Source organism: Dipodomys merriami, unplaced genomic scaffold (assembly GCF_024711535.1).
Source record: "Dipodomys merriami isolate MVZ:Mamm:240054 unplaced genomic scaffold, mDipMer1.0.p SCAF_175, whole genome shotgun sequence".
NCBI lineage: Eukaryota > Metazoa > Chordata > Mammalia > Rodentia > Heteromyidae > Dipodomys > Dipodomys merriami.
In genome coordinates, this window is record NW_027203104.1 from 2562263 (window position 1) to 2581811 (window position 19549).

Consider the following 19549-nt stretch of genomic DNA (forward strand, 5'->3'; position numbering starts at 1 on the left):
TGTCCACGTGATCACCTGGCACTGGACTGGCCAGGGAACCAAACCTACCACGCCCAACCAGCAAGAGCCACAAAACAGGGTCCCCTGGCTCATCTGAGAGACCCCCCCCAAGAGAAAGCATGACCCAGGGCAGAGAAGGTGGCTTGCCTCGCGTGCATGAAGCCCTGGGTTCGAATCTTCAGTGCCACATACACAGAAAAAGGCAGAAGTGGTGCTGTGGCTCAAGTGGTAGCAAAAGAAGCTCAGGGACAGAAGAAGCTCAGGGACAGAGTCCAGGCCCTGAGTTCAAACCCCAGGACTGGCCAAAAAAGGAAGGGAGGGAGGGAGGGAGGGAGGGAGGGAGGGAGGGAAAAGGAAAGCAAACATGACCCAGAGAACAGCAGCCACACACCCCTCCACCAACACCCTCCTCCCCAAGAATCCAGGGGTCCTTGTTGCCCTAGAAGGAAGCTTCTAGATGTGGAGAGCTCCAATGGAGATGCAGAAGTCGTGGGAACCTCAGAACTGCGTTGATAAACTCACTAGTGCTGGCTATGGAGAGAGGAACAGTGTGCACGCATGGCATTCACACACACACACATACACCAAGTGAAGCCTCAGTTTGCATAACCTGAGACATGGGTACACAGAGTGGTCTGTGACAAGGAGATGGGGGGGGGGGGGGAATCTGGAATCTGCCCTTGGCTGTAGCATGGAAGCTTCTACAGGTTATCCTTGATAAACTGGTTTCTGATGAAGATGGCATTTTCAGTAAGAAGAAGAATTGTGAGGCGGGCGCTGGTGGCTCACCCCTGTAATTCTAGCTGCTCGGGAGGCTGAGATAGGAGGATTGCGGTTTGAAGCCAGGCTCAGCAAACGAATCTGAGGTGTGTGTGTGTGTGTGTGTGTGTGTGTGTGTGTGTGTGTGTGCGTGTGCATGCGCACCGGCCCTGAGGCTTCAAATCCAGGCCTCAGGACATGGTTCCTTAGCTTCTTCACTCAAGGCTGGCGCTCTCCCACTTTAGCCACACCTCCACTTTGGTCTCAAGTTTGCTGGTTCATTGGAGATACGAATCTCACGGACTTTCCTGTCCGGGCTGTCTTCGAACTGGGGTCCCCAGATCTCAGCCTCTTGAGTAGCTGGGATGACAGACCTGAGCCACCCAGTGCCCGGCTTGACTCTGATGTCCAATTAATGAGCAAAAAATTTAAAGGCCTGGAGTGGAGCCGTGGCCCAAGTGGTAGAGCACCAGCCGAAGAGCACAAAGTGACCGGAAGAGAAAAGCTTGGTGTGTGGATGCTGGATTGTTTCTTGGGGTGGGGGGGGACCCCCCTGACCTCTCGCTGTCGTCTCTCCACAGACTCCAGCCCCCCGACGCGCCTCCTGACCCCCCGTCCGTGCTGCGGCCCGGGCTTCGAGCAGCAGCCGCAGCGGCACCCGGTGCTGGGCGAAGCCCCGCGCTTCCACGCGCAGGCCAAGGGCAAGAACGTGCGCCTGGACGGCCACTCGCGGCGAGCCACACGGCGCAACAGCTTCTGCAACGGGGTGACGTTCACGCAGCGGCCGATCCGGCTGTACGAGCAGGTGCGGCTGCGCCTGGTGGCCGTGCGTCCCGGCTGGAGCGGCGCGCTGCGCTTCGGCTTCACGGCGCACGACCCCTCGCTCATGAGCGCGCAGGACATCCCCAAGTACGCCTGCCCGGACCTGGTCACCCGGCCCGGCTACTGGGCCAAGGCGCTGCCCGAGAGCCTGGCGCTGCGCGACACCGTGCTGGCCTACTGGGCCGACCGGCACGGCCGCGTCTTCTACCGCGTCAACGACGGCGAGCCGGTGCTCTTCCACTGCGGCGTGGCCGTGGGCGGCCCGCTCTGGGCGCTCATCGACGTCTACGGCATCACCGACGAGGTGCAGCTGCTCGGTAGGCCGCGGCCCTGCGCCCCGGGGAGCGATCGGGGGGCCTGTGCGCGCTGGATCGGGTCCCATCCGCCCCGGGGAGGGGCTCCGGGGGGCGATCGGGGGCCTGTGCGGGGCCGCATCGGGTCCCATCCGCCTCGGGGAGGGGCTCCGGGGGCGATCGGGGGCCTGTGCGGGGCCGCATCGGGTCCCATCCGCTCCGGGGGCGATCGGGGGCCTGTGCAGGGCCGCATCGGGTCCCATCCACCCCGGGGAGGGGCTCCGGGGGCGATCGGGGGCCTGTGCGGGGCCGCATCGGGTCCCATCCACCCCGGGGAGGGGCTCCGGGGGGCGATCGGGGGCCTGTGCGCGCTGGATCGGGTCCCATCCGCCCCGGGGAGGGGCTCCGGGGGCGATCGGGGGCCTGTGCGGGGCCGCATCGGGTCCCATCCACCCCGGGGAGGGGCTCCGGGGGGCGATCGGGGGCCTGTGCGCGTCCGCATCGGGTCCCATCCGCCCCGGGGAGGGGCTCCGGGGGCGATCGGGGGCCTGTGCGGGGCCGCATCGGGTCCCATCCACCCCGGGGAGGGGCTCCGGGGGACGATCGGGGGCCTGTGCGCGCTGGATCGGGTCCCATCCGCCCCGGGGAGGGGCTCCGGGGGCGATGGGTGGCCTTGCGTGTCGGGATCGGGTCCCATCCACCCCGGGGAGGGGCTCCGGGGGCGATGAGGGGGGGCCTGTGCGCGCTGGATCGGGTCCCATCCACCCCGGGGAGGGGCAGATCGGGCCCTGTGCACTAGTTTGGGAGAAGGGGGTGCAGATTGAGTCCTGTGCGCCCCGGGGAGGGGCAGATCGGGCCCTGTGCACCGGGTTGGGAGGAAGGGGGGGTGCAGATTAGGTCCTGTGCACCGGGGAAGGGGCAGATCGGATCCCACCCGCCCCGAGGAGGGGCAGATCGGGCCCTGTGCGCCCTGGAGACCGGCACATAGGGTGATGGAGTCGTGTGCATCCTGGGGAGGGGCAGATCGGGTCCTGTGCGCCCCGGGAGGGGGCAGATCCGGTGACATGGGTCCCCAGGAGGGGGCAGATCCGGTCCCCTGTGCCCCAGCGAGGGGAAGATCGGGTCTTGCGCGCGCCGCGCCACCGCCATGGGGAGAGGCACACTGGGCCGATCGGGAAGGGACAGATGGGGTCCCTGTGCGCCCTGGAGATGGGGGAATGGGGCCAACCTCAGATCTCCACCTCCTGCATAACTAAGATCATACAGATACAACGGGCACGCAACACAGGCCGTTCTCATCTTTGGCCATAAGCTGGTTTTACCTGTCACTGAACGTGCAAGGAGAATCCTGCCAGGGGTATGCGCACCTGTGCATGGCCGTACCTCCACTTAACCGTGGTGAGACTCATCCATGCACTTGCCGTGTCTTTTTCGGTAGTTTGTTCCTTTTTCGTTGCTGAGTAATATTCCATCATGGACCCCATGGTTTGTGTTTGTGAATGTTAAGACCATTTCTGATTTCTTGGCTCTGGATCTTGAGGGAAAAGCCTGGCTTGGGCTCCTTGCCCTTCGGCCCTGAGAGAAGATTCCCAGAGCCAAGCTCTCTTTGCCCCCATGCCCCTCAAAGAAAAACTTCCTCATGGCTCAGCGCCATTGAGGGCTTGGGAGACACCAAGACCTTTCTCTAGAGACCTGGCTTTTCACTTGCCAATTGCTGTGTGGTTTTAGCCAGGTGACAGAACCTCTCGGTGCCTTCGATTTTTTTTTTTTTTCATCTATAAAATGAGTTCACCCTAGCTCCCAATCACAGGATTTGTGGCAGGGTTAAAAGAGGCTATGTATAAAATGGGGTGCCACACAGGGCCGAGCACATTGAAAAATAGCTAATAGGTGTGTGGATCCTAGGCTCATGCAGGTCAGACTGTGCAGATTGGATGCTCCAAGATGGAGGGTTTCTTGGACATTGTGTGTGTGTGTGTATGTGTGCACACGCACACACATGCACGCACACGCTCACGCCCTGTGCCAGTCCTGGTCTTTAGGGCCAGGGCACTGTCCCTTCACTTTTTCACTCAAGACTAGTAACACTCTTATTTGAGCCACAGCTCTACTTCCACTTTTTGCTGGTTCATTGGAGATACCTGGCTCATGATCTTTTTGGGGGGGAAGAGGGGTACCAGTCCTGGGGCTTGAACTCAGGGCCTAGACACTGTCCCTGAGCTTCTTTTGCTCAAGGCTAGCACTCTACCACTTAAGCCACAGCACCACTTTTGGCTTCTTTTCGCTAATTTGCTGGCCCAGCACTGGTGGCTCACGCCTGTCATCCTAGCTACTCAGGAAGTTGAGATCACAGTTAAAAGCCAGCCCAGGCAGCAAAGTCTATGAGACTCTCCAATAAACTACTCAGAAGAAGTCAGCAGTGGTGCTGTGGCTCAGGTGGTGGAGCACTCGCCTTGAGGTGAAGAGCTGAGGGACAGCGCCCAGGCCCAGAGTTCAAGCCCCGGGACCAGAAAAGAAAAAAAGAAGAAAAAAAAGTCTCATGAACTTTCCTTCCCGGGCTGTGATCCTCAGATCTCAGCTTCCTGAGTAGCTAGGATGACAGCTGTGAAACCCAACTCACGGACTTTTCTTCCTAGAGTAGCTTCAAACCTGGAGTCACCCTTCCTCCACACACATATTTTACAGTCAGAATAATAAACTTATTTTCAGAAAGCTATGAGAAGTTCCTGACATGTAACTGGGATTCGATCATGTTTCCTTCACGGGGAAAAGCAAGTTGACTTTGGTTACATCAGAGTAGAAGGATGAGGGGCGATTTTTCTTTCTGCTGCTCCTCCCAAGATAAGGATTTGGAAACAAACGGGATGGGGAGGTTATAATAAAATAAGAGGAGGAGAGCGGGTGTGGCTCAGTAGTAGAGCACCTGCTGAATAGACAGTACGCATGGAGTTCCATTGCTGGGAAGAAGAGAAAGGGGAAAAGGAAGAAGGATAGAAGGAGAAAAGAAAGAGAAGGAAGGGAGGGCGGGAAGGAGGAGGAGAGGAAGCAAAGAAGGCATCGTGTGTGGTGAGCTGAATTTCAGGGAGCAACTGCTGAGCAGCTGTCCAAACCCCACACACACACACACACCCCGCTGCTTGGCTGCTGACTTCATGGGCTGGCTCCTGGGCCATACTGTACCCTGGGAGTGAGGGCATGGGGTGGGAGGGGGGGCGCCCCGGTTTTCAACTCAGGCCCTTGCACTTGTTAAACGGATGCTCCACCACTTGAGTCAAGCCTCCTAGTCTTTTTTTATGTGTCTCTCGTGGGGCTTGATCTCAGCTGGGCGCTGTCCCTGAGCTCTTCAGCTCAAGGAGGGCGCTCTACCCCTTGAGCCACAGCACCACTTCCGGTTTTCTGGTGGTTCATTGGAGATCAGAGTCTCATGGTCTTTTCTGCCCAGGCTGGCTTTGAACCACGATCCTCAGATCTCAGCCTCCCGAGTAGCTAGCATGACAGGCGTGAGCCACTGGCGCCTGGCTATTTTTTCTTATATTTCAAATAGCATTTTGAATTTTTTTGCCAAGGACCAGCCTCCATTGTGACACCCCCTGCCCCCACACACACACACACAAGCTATACTGCCCACCTGGCTGGGACCACAGGCCTGTGCCACAATACCCAGCTTCACCATTGAGATGTAGTCTCCCTAACGTTGGTGCTGGTACTGTGATCCCCTGATCTTCACTTACAGGAGTAAACAACCTCGCCCGGCCTCAGATAACTACTTTTTTTTTGGGGGGGGGGGGGACACAGTATCGTCAGGTGCTGGCTGGCCATGAGGGGGAACAGCCTGGCCCCCATCGCATAACAGTGGCTCTAGAACTGGTAATAAAGCTCTGCGCACACAGCTTGGCCCCCATGCCTGACACCAGGCAGCTGGCAAGGCCAGAGATGGGAGCAAGGGTTTGCGGGCTCACCCTGATGACCAGTAGCTTAGAGGTGCCTCTGGGGGGGACCTGTGTGCACCCATCAATCTGGGGTGAGACCTCCTCTCCCTAGCCACCAGCCTGTCCTACCAAGAGCTCCTGAAGACCTACTCTGTGCCTGATGCCAAGCGGCCCCATTTGTTCTGCCCGAATTGATTCCCTTTTATGCTCAGTGCTAAGCCTGAGCCACAGCTCTACTTCCTGCTTCTTATTGTTTGCTAGTTAATTGGAGATAAAGAGTCTGACGGACTTTCTTGGTCCAGGCTGGCTTTGAACCGGGATCCTCAGTGCCATGCACTGGGCAATGTGTGTGGAGTATGGAATCTCCATTAGAGGCCTGGGGAGCCAGCTACCCCCGTGATTCTATGTGCAGCTGCAGCGTCACGAAGGGAAATGATGTATGCAAAGTCACATGGCTCATAAAGGCGAAGCCAGGCCGTCCACGCGGGCCACGAGCTTTGCCACACACTGAGCCCAGGCACTGGCTGGCAGGACCCAATAGGAGCAGGCGGGAGACGCTGAGGGACGGGCAGGCGCAGTGGGGTGGACGTGGCCAGGGCCAGGGCGGGTGGAGGCCCCCGGCACTGCCCGGCCAACACCCCTGGGCTTGGTCTGGCAGGACAACTTTGGGTGGAGAGGCGCTGGGAAAGTTCACTACACCAAGAGGCTCCCACAAACACAGCTCGAAAACTTCAGAAAAGTGAGATTTTTTTTTTCTGATCTCAGAACCAGTATACATCTAACAGAAGAAAAAAAAAATGAGAACATCAGAAATCTAGAAGTTTCTCCTCAACAACCAGCTACTTTCAATTTTGTTTTTCTTTTGTCAGTTGTGGGGCTTGAACTCTGGGCCTGGGCGCTGTCCCGGAGCTCTTCAGCTCAAGGCGAGCACTCTACCATTTTGAGCCACAAAGCCACTTCCAGTTTTCTGGTGGTTCATTGGAGATAAGAGGCTTACAGGACTTTCCTGCCCAGGCTGGCTTTGAACCGCAGTCCTCAGATCTCAGCCTCCTGAGTAGCTAGGTGTGACAGGTGTGAGCCACAGGTGCCCAGCTCAAATTATCTATTTCTTTCTAGTATTTTCCTATGCATCAGTTTCCCACAAAACAAGAACCTCACTTATAAATTGTTTTGTACTTGGTTCTAACCTGCCCTAGCCCTGTGCGAGTATGCCAGAGCCTTTTCTAGTTTTCCCCACTTTGAGAAGCTGTAACCCCAATCTAAGTGGACATCTAAGGGGCATACAGGGTTTGAATAAGCATGCTTTTTGTTGTTTTTGTTTTGGCTTGAACTCAGGGCCTGTGCACTGTCCTTAGCTTTTTTGCTCAAGGCTAGCCCTCTACCACTTGAGCCACGGCTCCACTTTTGGCTTTTTGGTGGTTCATGGACTTTTCCACCCCAGGCTAGTTTTGAACCTCCATCCTCAGATCTCAGCCTCCTGAGTAACTAGCATTGTAGGCGTGAGCCACCAGTGCCCAGCTAAACCTATCCATTATTATGAGTTCAGTGTATATTTAGAAAACTAAAGAGGAAGAATTTTCCCATGACACAAACTACAGATTAGTAATATGTAACAAAGCGCTGGCTAGAGAGATCAGCATGAAAAATTGGAGAAACATGTTTTCTTGGGTATTTATCATGCTTAACAAGAATATGTTTTATCACGATAAACCCTTCCAAATATTTTGAATGACTGTTTCCCTGATAAGTTTGTTATGCAGTGTGGCCCTCAGGGTTTTCTAGAAACTTCTCCCATTAATGTATCCAGTGCAGTGTTACTGCTGAAGGCTGATTGGCCTGCCTCTCCTGAACCCTGAGCACAGGGTGAGGTGCAAATGCTGTGCCCCGCAGGGACTCAGTCTAGTTAGGGAGACAGAAAAGAAATAACCCACTAAAGTGGAGATCTGCACTATCAAACTAACAAATACTTTGCTCTGTGTGTGTGTGTGTCAGCCCTGGGGCGTGAACTCACAACCCTGGGTGCAGTCACTGAGCTTTTGGGCTCAAGGCTAGCTAGTGTTCTACCATTTTTAGCCACGGTGCCCACTTCTGGTTTTCTAGTGGTTACCTGGAAATAAAGACTCTCAGACTTTCTTGCCAGCCCTGGCTTCAAATTGAGATCTTCGTATCTCAGCCTCCTGAGCAGACAGGATGACGGGTGAGCCACTGGCACCCGGCCTGACCAAAAAACAAAACGAGACAAAAACACCACAATCGGGTCAAGAACATTTTACACCATATGGTGGCCTGTCATCCTAGCCACTCAGGGGACTGAATATCCAGGTTCAAATCCCAGCCCGGACTTGAGTCTGTGAAATTTGTATCCCCAATTAACCAACAAAAGTTGGGGGTGGAGGTGTGGCCCAAGTGTAGAGCACCAGCCTTAGGCCGTCAAATGCTAAGCAAAAGCGTGAGGCCCTGAGTTCCAGCCCAGGTCCAGCACGGCACAAGAAGTGCAGGAAGGGGGGGGGGGGGCAGGAGGTGAAGGGGGGGAGTGTCACAGCACCGGAAGTGCGGAAGTGCGGTGCAGGAGGGGGACCGAGAGGCCGGGGTCACTGCACCAGAAGGGCAGGGGAAGGGGAGGGGGGACTGAGAAGTGGGGTCATTGTGCTAGAAGTGCGGGGGTGGCGGGGAACCCAGAGGTGGGGGGGAGGGGAGATCACTGCACCGGAAGTGCATGGGAACCCAGAGGTGGGGGTCACTACACCGGAAGTATGGGGAGGTGGGAACCACTGCAGGGTGGGGGGGGTCACTGTGCCGGAAGTGGAGGGTCGTCACTACACCGGAAGTGTGGGGAGGTAGGAACCACTGCAGGGTGGCGGGGTCACTGTACCGGAAGTGCATGGGAACCCAGAGGTGGGGGGGTCACTACACCGGAAGTGTGGGGAATGGGAACCACAGCCGGGTGGGGGTCACTGTACCGGAAGTGGGGGGAGTCATCACTACACCGGAAGTGTGGGGAGGTGGGAACCACTGCAGGGTGGGGGGGGTCACTGTACCGGAAGTGCATGGAAACCCAGAGGTGGGGGGGTCACTGCACCGGAAGTGTGGGGAGGTGGGAACCACTGCAGGGTGGGTGGTCACTGTACCGGAAGTGGGGGGTCGTCACTACACCGGAAGTGTGGGGAGGTGGGAACCACTGCAGGGTGGGGGGGTCACTGCCGGAAGTGGGAGTCGTCACTACACCGGAAGTGTGGGGAGGTGGGAACCACGGCAGGGGGGTCACTACCGGAAGTGCATGGAAACCCAGAGGTGGGGGTCACTGCACCGGAAGTGTGGGGAGGTGGGAACCACTTCAGGGAGTCACTGTACCGGAAGTGGGGGGTCGTCACTACACCGGAAGTGTGAGGAGGTGGGAACCACTGCAGGGTGGGGGGGGTCACTGCACCGGAAGTGGCGGGATGGAGGGGCGCCGGGAGGTGGGGGGGGCCCGTCCCGGGGGTGCGCAGCCCCGATCGTCCCCTCACCCCGTCCTCCCGTCCCCCCACCCCGCAGAGAGCGCCTTCGCCGACACGCTGCCGCCCGCGCGCCTGGGCCAGGCCCGCTTCAGCGCCTGCCCGCCGCCCGGCAGCCACGACGCCGCCAACCTGGACAACAACGAGCTGGAGAACAGCCGGGTGGTGGCCAAGCTGGGGCAGCTGGCGCTGGGCCGCGCCGCGGGCCCGCCGGCCGCCGCCATCCCGTGCGGGCCCCGCGAGCGCCCGCGGCCCGCGTCCTCGCCCGCGCTGCTCGACGCCGACCTGCGCTTCCACGCCACGCGCGGGCCCGACGTGAGCCTGTCGGCCGACCGCAGGCTGGCGTGCGCGCCGCGGCCCGACGGCGGCCGCACGCTCGTGTTCTGCGAGCGCCCGCTGCGGCCCGGCGAGAGCCTCTTCGTGGAAGTGGGGCGCGCGGGGCTGGCGGCGCCCGGCGCCGTGGCCTTCGGCATCACCTCGTGCGACCCCGGCGCGCTGCGGCCCGCCGAGCTGCCCGCCGACCCCGACGCGCTGCTCGACCGCAAGGAGTACTGGGTGGTGGCGCGCGCCGGGCCCGTGCCCAGCGGCGGCGACGCGCTCAGCTTCACGCTGCGCCCCGGCGGCGACGTGCTGCTGGGCGTCAACGGGCGCCCGCGCGGCCGCCTGCTGTGCGTGGACACGTCGCAGGCGCTCTGGGCCTTCTTCGCCGTGCGCGGCGGCGCCGCGGGCCAGCTGCGCCTCCTCGGTGAGTCCTGCCCCGCTGCGCCTGCGCGGGACACCTCCCCCCCCTCTCCTCACGCCCCGCCCCACACCAGGTCTCATCGCACTCTAGGCCCCGCCCCTTTCCCTCTCCATGTATCGCCCCGTGCCAGGCCTCTTACTCTAGGCCACGCCCCTCTCCCCACCATGCCCCGCCCCACACCAGCCCTTATCTGGCTCTAGGCCACGCCCCTCTTCCCACCATGCCCCGCCCCACACCAGCCCTTATCTGACTCTAGGCCCCGCCCCGTGCCAGGCCTCCTCTTACTCTAGGCCACGCCCCTTTCCCCATGCCACCCAGGGATCATCACACTAGGCCACGCCCCTCTCCCCACCATGCCCCACCCCATGCCAGCCTTTATCTTATTCTAGGCCACGCCCCTTTCCCTCTCCATGCCCCGCCCCATGCCAGGCCTCCTCTCTAGGCCACGCCCCTTTCCTCCCTTTACCACCCAAGCATCATCTCACATTAAGCCACGCCCCTCTCCCCACCATGCCCCGCCCCACACCCGCCTTTATCTTACTCTAGGCCACGCCCCTCTCCTCACCATGCCCCGCCCCATGCCAGGCCTCCTCTTACTCTAGGCCACGCCCCTTTCCTCCCCATGCCGCCCAGGGATCATCTCACACTAGGCCATGCCCCTGTCCCCACCATGCCCCGCCCCACACCAGCCTTTATCTTACTCTAGGCCACGCCCCTCTCCTCACCATGCCCCGCCCCACACCAGCCCTTATCTGACTCTAGGCCACGCCCCTCTCCCCACCATGCCCCGCCCCACACCAGCCCTTATCTGACTCTAGGCCCCGCCCCTTTTCTACTCCATGCCCCGCCCCGTGCCAGGCCTCTTACTCTAGGCCACGCCCCTTTCCCCATGCCACCCAGGGATCATCACACTAGGCCACGCCCCTCTCCCCACCATGCCCCGCCCCACACCAGCCTTTATCTTACTCTAGGCCACGCCCCTCTCCTCACCATGCCCTGCCCCATACCAGATCTCACTCTAGGCCCCGCCCCTTTTCCTCTCCATGCCCCGCCCCATGCCAGGCCTCCTCTTACTCTAGGCTACGCCCCTTCTTCCCCATGCCACCCAGGCCTCATCTCACTAGGCCACGCCCCTCTCCCTGCCATGCCCCGCCCCACACCAGACCTCTTACTCTAGGTCCCGCCCCTTCCCCCCCTCCCCCCCTCCCCCCCCCCCCCCGCCACCCAGGCCTCATCTCACACTAGGCCACGCCCCTCTCCCGACCATGCCCCGCCCCTCCTCGTGCCCCACCACAGGCTAGACTTCATCTCACTGTAGGCCCCCACACCCCTGCAGAAGTCACACCTGGTGTAACCCCGCCCTGCCACAGACCCCGCCCCCATAGAAGACCCTGCCCCTCCCTCTCCACCCCAGGCCCCGCCCACATCAGGCCTTCCTATAGATTCATCCCTGGTCCTGCCCCTCCCAGTTCCCTACACACCCCATCATTGGCCCTCTACAGGCCCCGCCCCTGTCTGGCCCTGCCCCGCCGAAGACTCCACCCCTCCTCATCCTGGTACCGCCCCCATCCAGCCCCCACCTCCGCCCCTCTGCACACCTCTCTATTCCAGACCCTGCCTCTATTCAAGTCTCTCCCTCAGGCCTGAGGGTCTCAGCCTCCAGCACCTGTCACTCACGCAACCCCGGGTGCCCCAAGATACTGGCGCTTCGTATGCCACGCTTAGTAAACCACCAACCTAGAAAGGCTGTCTGTAAATGGGAGGGGGTGGCGGAGAACGCCACGATTACTCCCCTTGTTATAGTTTGCTGTATTCAGATTCTTTCTGAAGAATGCAGTGCATAATACCAAGTGTAGGAAGTAAATTCAATGGCAGATGCAAAAGAGAATCGAAATATCATCATAGAACCTTGAGCCATCCCATTTTAATAGGACTCTCCCCTCCGCTCTTAATACCAAGAATAGGGCCCCCACCTTTCTATGGAAGGAATTCATAGATGCCGGGTAGGGCCGCTGTGCCGACCTTCTCCTCCAGCTGTGGGGCATGAGTCATCCCAGAGAGCACAGATCTCCTGTCAGGGTCCCCAAAACAAGGCCCAGCTATTAGCAAAAATGGCCAACACTTCATGCATTGCCTCTTCTCCCTGTATGCTCCCAAGGAGATTGATGTCATTCTTCCTATCCACACATAAGTTAAAAATCTTATTGTGTGACAGTCCAGAATCGCATCCATAGCTGGTTAGCCATGGGGATGTGACACAAATCCCAGACCCTCCTGAGCCTGTTTCTCCTGGGCGTGCTAACCATAGTTAAAGCAGCCACTGGGCCTCTGACACAGGCTGAGGAGGAACAGGGTGTCAGGGGTGGTTATCTGCTGGGCTCTTCTTATATGTTGGTTTGGGGTGTCTGGAGAACAATCAAGCACAGCCAGAATTTCAGCTTTGCAGAAACTAAGTCTATAACCTTTCCTCACCCAACCCCACCCCTGCACTCCCTGAAGTAAGGGAAAGAGATTCAAATGGTCAGGAAGAAAAAGAAGGAAAATCCTTGCTTTTGAAGACCAGAAAGCTGTTCATTTGATCCTGAATCTCAGAGACACCCTGCACCCCATTGTCTGACCACCATCCTTCCTTGGTCACCTAAAAGAGGTGCAACTGTCTTCATGCTAAACAATAAGCTGTTAGGGCCTGAACTCATGACAAGAGCTTGAGAAAGAAAACTCCTTCAATATGGACTACACTAGCAGTCCAGGATCAGGGAGTTATGCCCAAAAAAGAAGAAAGGAGGAGGAGGAAGAGGAGATACCCAGTGTCGTAAGCAACTAGAACTTCAGAAGTCTGGAAGTGTATTGAAGGGATTCAGGAACAGCTGGATCTAGGTGTTGATAGCATGGTCCTCCACAGAACCCTGGGAGGTGACTCCTGTCCTCTCACTGGACAGATGGGGAAACTGAGGTGCAAAATGGCACCCAAGCCAGTTTCTTGCTGCCCCTCACAGAGACTCCTTGTGTCTCAGGTACACTACAGTCCAGTCCCGCAACCACGACTCCATCCGGATCCCTCAGCGGCTCCCAGGACGATAGCGATTCCGACATGACCTTCAGTGTCAATCAGTCGTCCTCTGAGTCAGAGTCATCCCTGGGTAAGGAAAAGGGGACCCCAGCAAGGGCTCGGGGACCTGGGGTAGGCCTGACTCCTTGGCCATCTGGCTGTCTCATGCCAGCATCGATGCCTGTCCTCTCTACCCAGGGGGCGGAAACACAAAAGACATGGCATTCCAAAGGAAGATAGGGAGATACAAAAATGTGTGTGTGTGGGCTGGGAAGGTGGCTCAGTGGTAGAGCGCTTGCCTTGCAAGCATGAGGCCCTGGGTTCGATTCCTCAGCACCACATAAACAGAAAAAGCCAGAAGTGGCGCTGTGGCTCCAGTGGTAGAGCGCTAGCCTTGAGCTGAAGAGCTGAGGGACAGTGCCCAGGCCCAGAATTAATACCCATGACCAGCAAAAAAAAAAAAAAATGTGTGTGTGTGTGTGCGTGCGCGCGCGCGCACCAGTCCTGAGGCTGGAACTCTGGGCCTGGGTATTATCCTTGAACTGTTATGCTTAAGATCAGAATCTCACAGCCTTTCTTGCCCAGTATTGGCTTCGAACCTCAATCCTCAGATCTCAGCCTCCTGAGTAGCTAGGATCATAGGCATGAGCCACCAGCGCCAGGCACAAAACCTGTTTCAAAAAGTTAAGCCAATGGGGCTGGGAAGGTGGCTCAGTGGTAGAGCGCTTCACCTTGCATGCCTGAGGCCCTGGGTTCGATTCCCCAGCACCACATAAGCAAAAAGAAAAAAGCTGGAAGTGGTGCTGTGGCTCAAGGGGTAGAGCGCTAGCCTTGAGCTGAAGAGCTGAGGGACAGCGCCCAGGCCCAGAGTTCAGGCCCCACGACCAGACTCCCCCCCCAAAAAAAAAAGTTAAGCCAAGCAGGGAGCTGGTGGCTCATGCCTGTCATCCTAGCTACTCAAGAGGCTGAGATCTGAGGATCTCGATTCAAAACCAGCCTGGGAAATGTGAGACTTATGTCCAATGAACCACCAAAAAAGATACCAGAAATGGAGCTGTGGCTCAAGTGGTAGAGCATCAGCCTTGAGTGAGAAAGCTAAAGGAGAGCGTCCAGGTCCCTGAGTTCAAGTCCCAGGGTCCACATTTTAAAAAGAAAAAAAGTTAAACTACAATTGGCATCTCCTCAAATCCTTCACCCCAAAACACCAGTTTCTCTAGAAGTGACACCTTCTCAGAGTCACACAGAACATCTGGCAGGGCTGGGAATGTAGTTTAGTGGTAGAGCGCTTGCCTAGCATACATAAAGCCCTGGGTTCGATTCCTCAGTATACCACATACACAGAAAAAGCCAGAAGTGGCGCTGTGGCATAAATGGTAGAGCACTAGCCTTGAGCAAGAGTTCAGGGTCAGTGCCCGGGCCCTGAGTTCAAGCCCCAGGACTGGCAGGAAATAAAAAAAGAAGAAGAAAGAGAATGCATCTGGTAGCTCCACCATTCATGCATTAAGGGGTGTGGTATCTTCCCTTTTGGCAGTGACCGCCCCCAGCTCCCCACTGAGTCCCCTGGTGTCCCCAGCCTTCTCCCTACCCGAGCCCGCGGCCAGCAAGAACGGCGAGTGCACCGTGTGCTTCGACGGCGAGGTGGACACGGTCATCTACACGTGTGGACACATGTGCTTGTGCCACAGCTGCGGCCTGCGGCTCAAGAGGCAGGCACGGGCCTGCTGCCCCATCTGCCGGCGACCCATCAAAGACGTCATCAAGATCTACAGGCCCTAGGCTGGCCCCCAGCAAGCTCACCGCTTGGAAGAGGACACCGCTGGTCGCCAAGGAGAGCCGAGGACACAGGCCATCGCTCCTGGGCCGGACACAGCGTGGCAGGTGTAGAGACGAGGCCCTGGGGAGCTCAGGCCAGGCAAGGATTCCTTGTGGCTCCTAAGTGCTTTGCACACACACACACACACACACCCCAAAGAGCCCACTTTGGGGAGACAGCGTCCTCCGTGCAGAGACGCGGGGCTCCAGCTGTTCCCTCGCTGGAGTGCGCAAGCCGGACTCCAGATGTTGACACCACTAGAAAACAGCAGCAGCAGCAACCTGCTCACTTTCTGGGGTGTGGTTTTCCGAGATAACGCTGGTTTGGGGGGGGGTTTGAATGTACAAGGCCTGAACCTACCCAGAACTCCCTTGGATGGTGTAGGGGGGACAAAAGGGGGGGTGGCTGGGGGGGGACAGGCAGATTGTCTCTAAAGAGAAGGCAAAAAATAACTCATTGTTTACAGCTCCGAATGGGCGGAGAACAACTGGCTATTTTCAGTCCTTACTCAGACTCGGAGGCTTGTGTTGATGGCTGGTTCACCCCCCCAGGACGGGTCACTGAGCCCCTCCTCCTGGCCCCGGCCCCCCCCCCTCGGTGCTGCAGGCCTGCCCCAAGGCCTCTCCCTCTCCAGAGCCCGCCTCTCTTCCTGGGGGAGGGAAGCAGGTGCCTGACCAAGACTTGGGCTGGACAGAGGCCACTGCAGAGCCCAGATAAAAAGCTGTGTTCATCTGTGGGGGCTCCCCAAAGAACAGGAGGGCTGAAGGTGTTCCCAGGAGACCCCCCCATCATGATCCATCAGATCATTTGATTCCAGTATTCCAGACCCTACCCCATGCTGATCGTGGGTGTGTGTGTGTGTGGGTGTGTGTGTGTGTGTGTGTCCTGGGGCTTGAACTCAGGGCCTGGACACTGTTCCTGAGCTTTCTTTTTTCTTTTTCTTTTTCTTTTTTTGCTCACTCTACCACTTGAAACACAGATCCACTTTCAGCTTTTTGGGGGTGGTTCACAGCAGGTAAGAGGCTCACAGACTTCCCCGCCCAGGCTGGCTTCGAACCACCATCCTCAGACCTCAGGCTCCTGAGTAGCTAGGATGACAGGCCTGAGCTGATTGGTTGCTAAGTGTGTGAAGGCCCTGGGGCTCCTCCCCTCCCCTGCGCCTATTGGCTGGTTTGTCCCAGGACCCTGGCCTGGCCACCCACTGCCTCCTCGTTCCTCATTGGCTGGAGCCCCTTAAAGAGCTCCACCTCTTCCTACCCCCTGCTGTTCCTGGCACTGTCCCTTGGGCTATTTTTCCTCAACTCCCAGGCTCTGCCACTTTGAGCCACAGCTGCCACTTCCGGTTTTCTAGTGGTTAAATTGGAGATGAGTCTCCCAGTCTTTCCTGCCCCCAGGCTGGCTTCAAACTGGGGTCCTCAGATCTCAGCCTCCTGAGTAGCTAGGATGATGGCAGGCGCGAGCCAGGAGCTCCCCACTCCGTGCTGTTGCTTTTAAGGGAGTTCCTTGGCCTCTCTGTTTTTCCATTCCATTGGATCAGAGCAGAAATAAGAACACTTGTTTTTGTGTTCGTTTTTTTTTTTTCTTTTTTCCTCATAGTCAATTCACCCATCTTTGCTCGGAGATGAGAAAGAGAAGAAGCAGGGAGGGGGGAGGAAAATTCCCAGGGGGTTATGGATTCAAGTAATAAATCATTTTGCAGGGTGCAACCCTTTCCAAGGCCAAGCCCCACTAGGCCCCTCACCCTGGGATGGTCTCCAGCCAAATGATTCTCTTGCTGTTCTGACCTGGTGTTCACCCCACCTAGAACCTTCCATGGCTCGATTTTCCCTGGTGAATGCAGGAAATATGATCCTCTTTTAACTTTGTAGCTGAATTTTATTTTATTTTTTTTGGTGCCAGTACCGGGACTTGAACTCAGAACTCCCCTTGGCTTTTCTCACGGATGGCTGGCGCTCTACCACCTTGAGCCATGCCCCCAACTCCTGGCTTTTTGGTTTTTGGCTGGTTGATTGAAGAGAAGAGTCTCACGGACTTGCCTGCTTGGGGCTAGCTTCCAACCGTGATCCTCAGTGCTCAGCTTCCTGAATCCTTAGGATTACAGGCGTCAGCACCTGTGCCCGGCCTCTCAGTGTTTGCCAAGCAAAGGCCTGTGGCTCCCCCCAAGGCTTTGGCCTCAGGCTGACCATTCCATTGATGTCGCTGACTGAGGGTCCTTGGGGAGAGTGGACCAGACATAGTCCTGGGGACAAGCCGAAAAGAAGAGAAGCCTGGGGTGGGAAAAGTCTTCCATCTCCTGCTGCAGCCCTGGGTAAGGTTCAAGCAGCAGCTTGGTTTTGGGGAAGCAGGCAAAGGAACCAGTGTCTTATTTGCGCCTAAGTGCCTTACCATCTGAGCATGCGTCAAACCCCAAGGTAGGTCTTACAAGGCCTCAGGACCCCATCTAAGACCCTCTGCCTCTAAGACTGTCCTGTGGTGCCTAGAAAACACTGCCAATAGTAACCCGAGGATGCCACACCAGGGTGTGCCAGCTGGACCGGTTTCTGTACCTGTCTGGAAGGTTCTCTACGCCCCGTGGAGGGACCAAGTGACCTTTCCACGCTGGGTTAGGGGGTAGCCGCAGGCCCATGTTTTCTGTTAGGTGGGGTGCCCTCCCGAGGGGCTTGGGGGCCCCATCCTACCTTCCTGAGCTCTGTGGCCACCACCCCAAGGGCAGAATCGGGGAGATCAGAAGACACCCCGTTTGTTGTCTTGTTCCTGTCCACCCAGACCACCCTGGAAAACAGCAGGCTTGAAGGCCCAGGGAGCTCCTTAGTGTTGTGCTGGTACTGGGACTTGAACTCAGGGCCTCGGGCGCTGCCTTTGCTCAAAACTCAGCTCTCTACCCCTTGAGCCATACCTCCACTTCGGGCTTGTGGTTGGCCAATTGGAAATAAGAGTCCCCCGGACGTCGCTGTCCAGGCTGACCTCAGGCCACGATCCTTCCGTCTCAGCCTCCTGAGTAGCTAGGATTACAGGTGTGCACTAGCAGCACCTCGCAGCTCATTCTAGAGTGAGACTCTTGGGATTGAGCTCCACGGCCCGCATACTGGTAACGATCGATCGGGCGGCCCCTCACCAGTATGGGTCTGTGCTCTGGGTTCAAAACCAGGACCTCCATGAAAGCCCACAAAGGCCCCATGTTGGAGGAGACAGCGGGGCTAGAAACCCTGCTTTGCTCAACCTCGAGTCAGGTCCTAGGCTAGCTCATAATAGGCACTCAGTAAAAGATGGTAGAAGATACCAGAAGCCAGATCATCCATGTGTTAAGGATCTGAGATAACCACACCATAAAAAACACGAAGAGCCATTCTACAAGCCACCAGCCGTGGGGTCCTGGGAGGCTGACCAAAGAAGATGTGCCCCTCGCCCCCAGCTCAGGACACACGTGGTAACTAGAGACGGTAACGGAGCTTAAGCATGGGATCTACTGGACTTTCTTTTGTTGTTGTTGGGGGTGGTGGTGGTAGGACTTGAACTCAGGGCCTGGGCACTATCCCTGAGTTCTTTTTCATGCAAGGCAGGTGCTCTACCACTTTAAACCACAGCACCACTCCTGGTTTGCTGGTGGTTTATTGGACATAAGAGTCTCACGGACTTTTTCCTGCCCCTGACCGGCTTTGAACCCCGATCCTCAGATCTCAGCCCCCTGAGTAGCTAGGGTGACAGGCGTGAGCCATCTAGCACCCGGTTTCTCCTGGGCTTTCCTGGCCAGCCTGTTAGCTTGGATCTCTGGAGGTCCAAACGGATTCTTTCCTGGCCTAGAATCTTCCAAGTGCTTTGAACACACTCTACATTAGCAACTCATCCAACTTGTGGGTTCTGAACGGTGGGCAAAATGGCTCCCCCCACCCCGGGGTAACACATGGCCACCAGCTCCAGGGGAAAATGGGGCGGAGCTAAGACTCAGCAAATGAGAGGCAAAAAAGGGATTGAGAGGGGCTGGGCATGTGGCTCAGAGGTAGAGCGCTCGCCTAGCATGCATGAGGCCCTGGGTTCGATTCCTCAGCACCACCTAAGCAGAAAAAGCCAGAAGTGGCACTGTGGTTCAAGTGGTAGAGCGCTAGCCTTGAGCAAAAGAAGCTCAGGGACAGTGCCCAGGCCCTGAGTTCAAGCCCCAGGACTGTAAGGAAAAAAGAAAAAGATGGAGAGGTGATGAGACCCCCATTGCTGCCCCCCCCTTCGCCCCCCTCCAGAGTAAACCGGCTCAGGAACACACAGACTCCTGCCCTCCCTAGCCCCCCACCTCCCCCCAAGTTCCTACCGAGATGACCCCTACAACCATCTGTCTGTGCCTTAATGAAAGCATCTTCGCTTTCTATCCTCTTTACACAAAAGCAAACGTTCCAAGCGGACCACGGGGGAGGGGAGCCAGCTGACATGGAAGGTTCTAGAAAAACCTGAGGTGAAATCACTGACTCTTGCAAAAAAAAAACTTGCTGTTGGGGAGGTGGTGGAGGGTCGGTTCCCCACCCTGACTCCCAGGGACCTGCGTACCGACCTTTATAAACCCTGCTGTGACCTCTGACCTCACCAAACCAGTCTAATCTTTGGGGGCACCTGTAATAAGATTCAATAAAAACAAGTTTTACACCTGGGGGGGGGAGGAAAT

The 19549-nt window shown here is 57.4% G+C and overlaps 1 protein-coding gene across 1 annotated transcript in view; it reads left to right on the forward strand.

Annotated features, from left to right (window-relative positions):
- Positions 1–15252, forward strand: part of LOC138829666 (E3 ubiquitin-protein ligase NEURL1B) — a 31453-nt gene extending 16201 nt beyond the window's left edge. The window contains exons 2-5 of the mRNA XM_070026135.1: positions 1341–1898; positions 9338–10042; positions 13054–13179; positions 14620–15252. Coding sequence (XP_069882236.1) covers positions 1341–1898; positions 9338–10042; positions 13054–13179; positions 14620–14864 — 1634 coding nt within the window. The 3' untranslated portion in view covers positions 14865–15252. The remainder of the gene's footprint in view (positions 1–1340; positions 1899–9337; positions 10043–13053; positions 13180–14619) is intronic.
- Positions 15253–19549: the final 4297 nt, after the last annotated feature.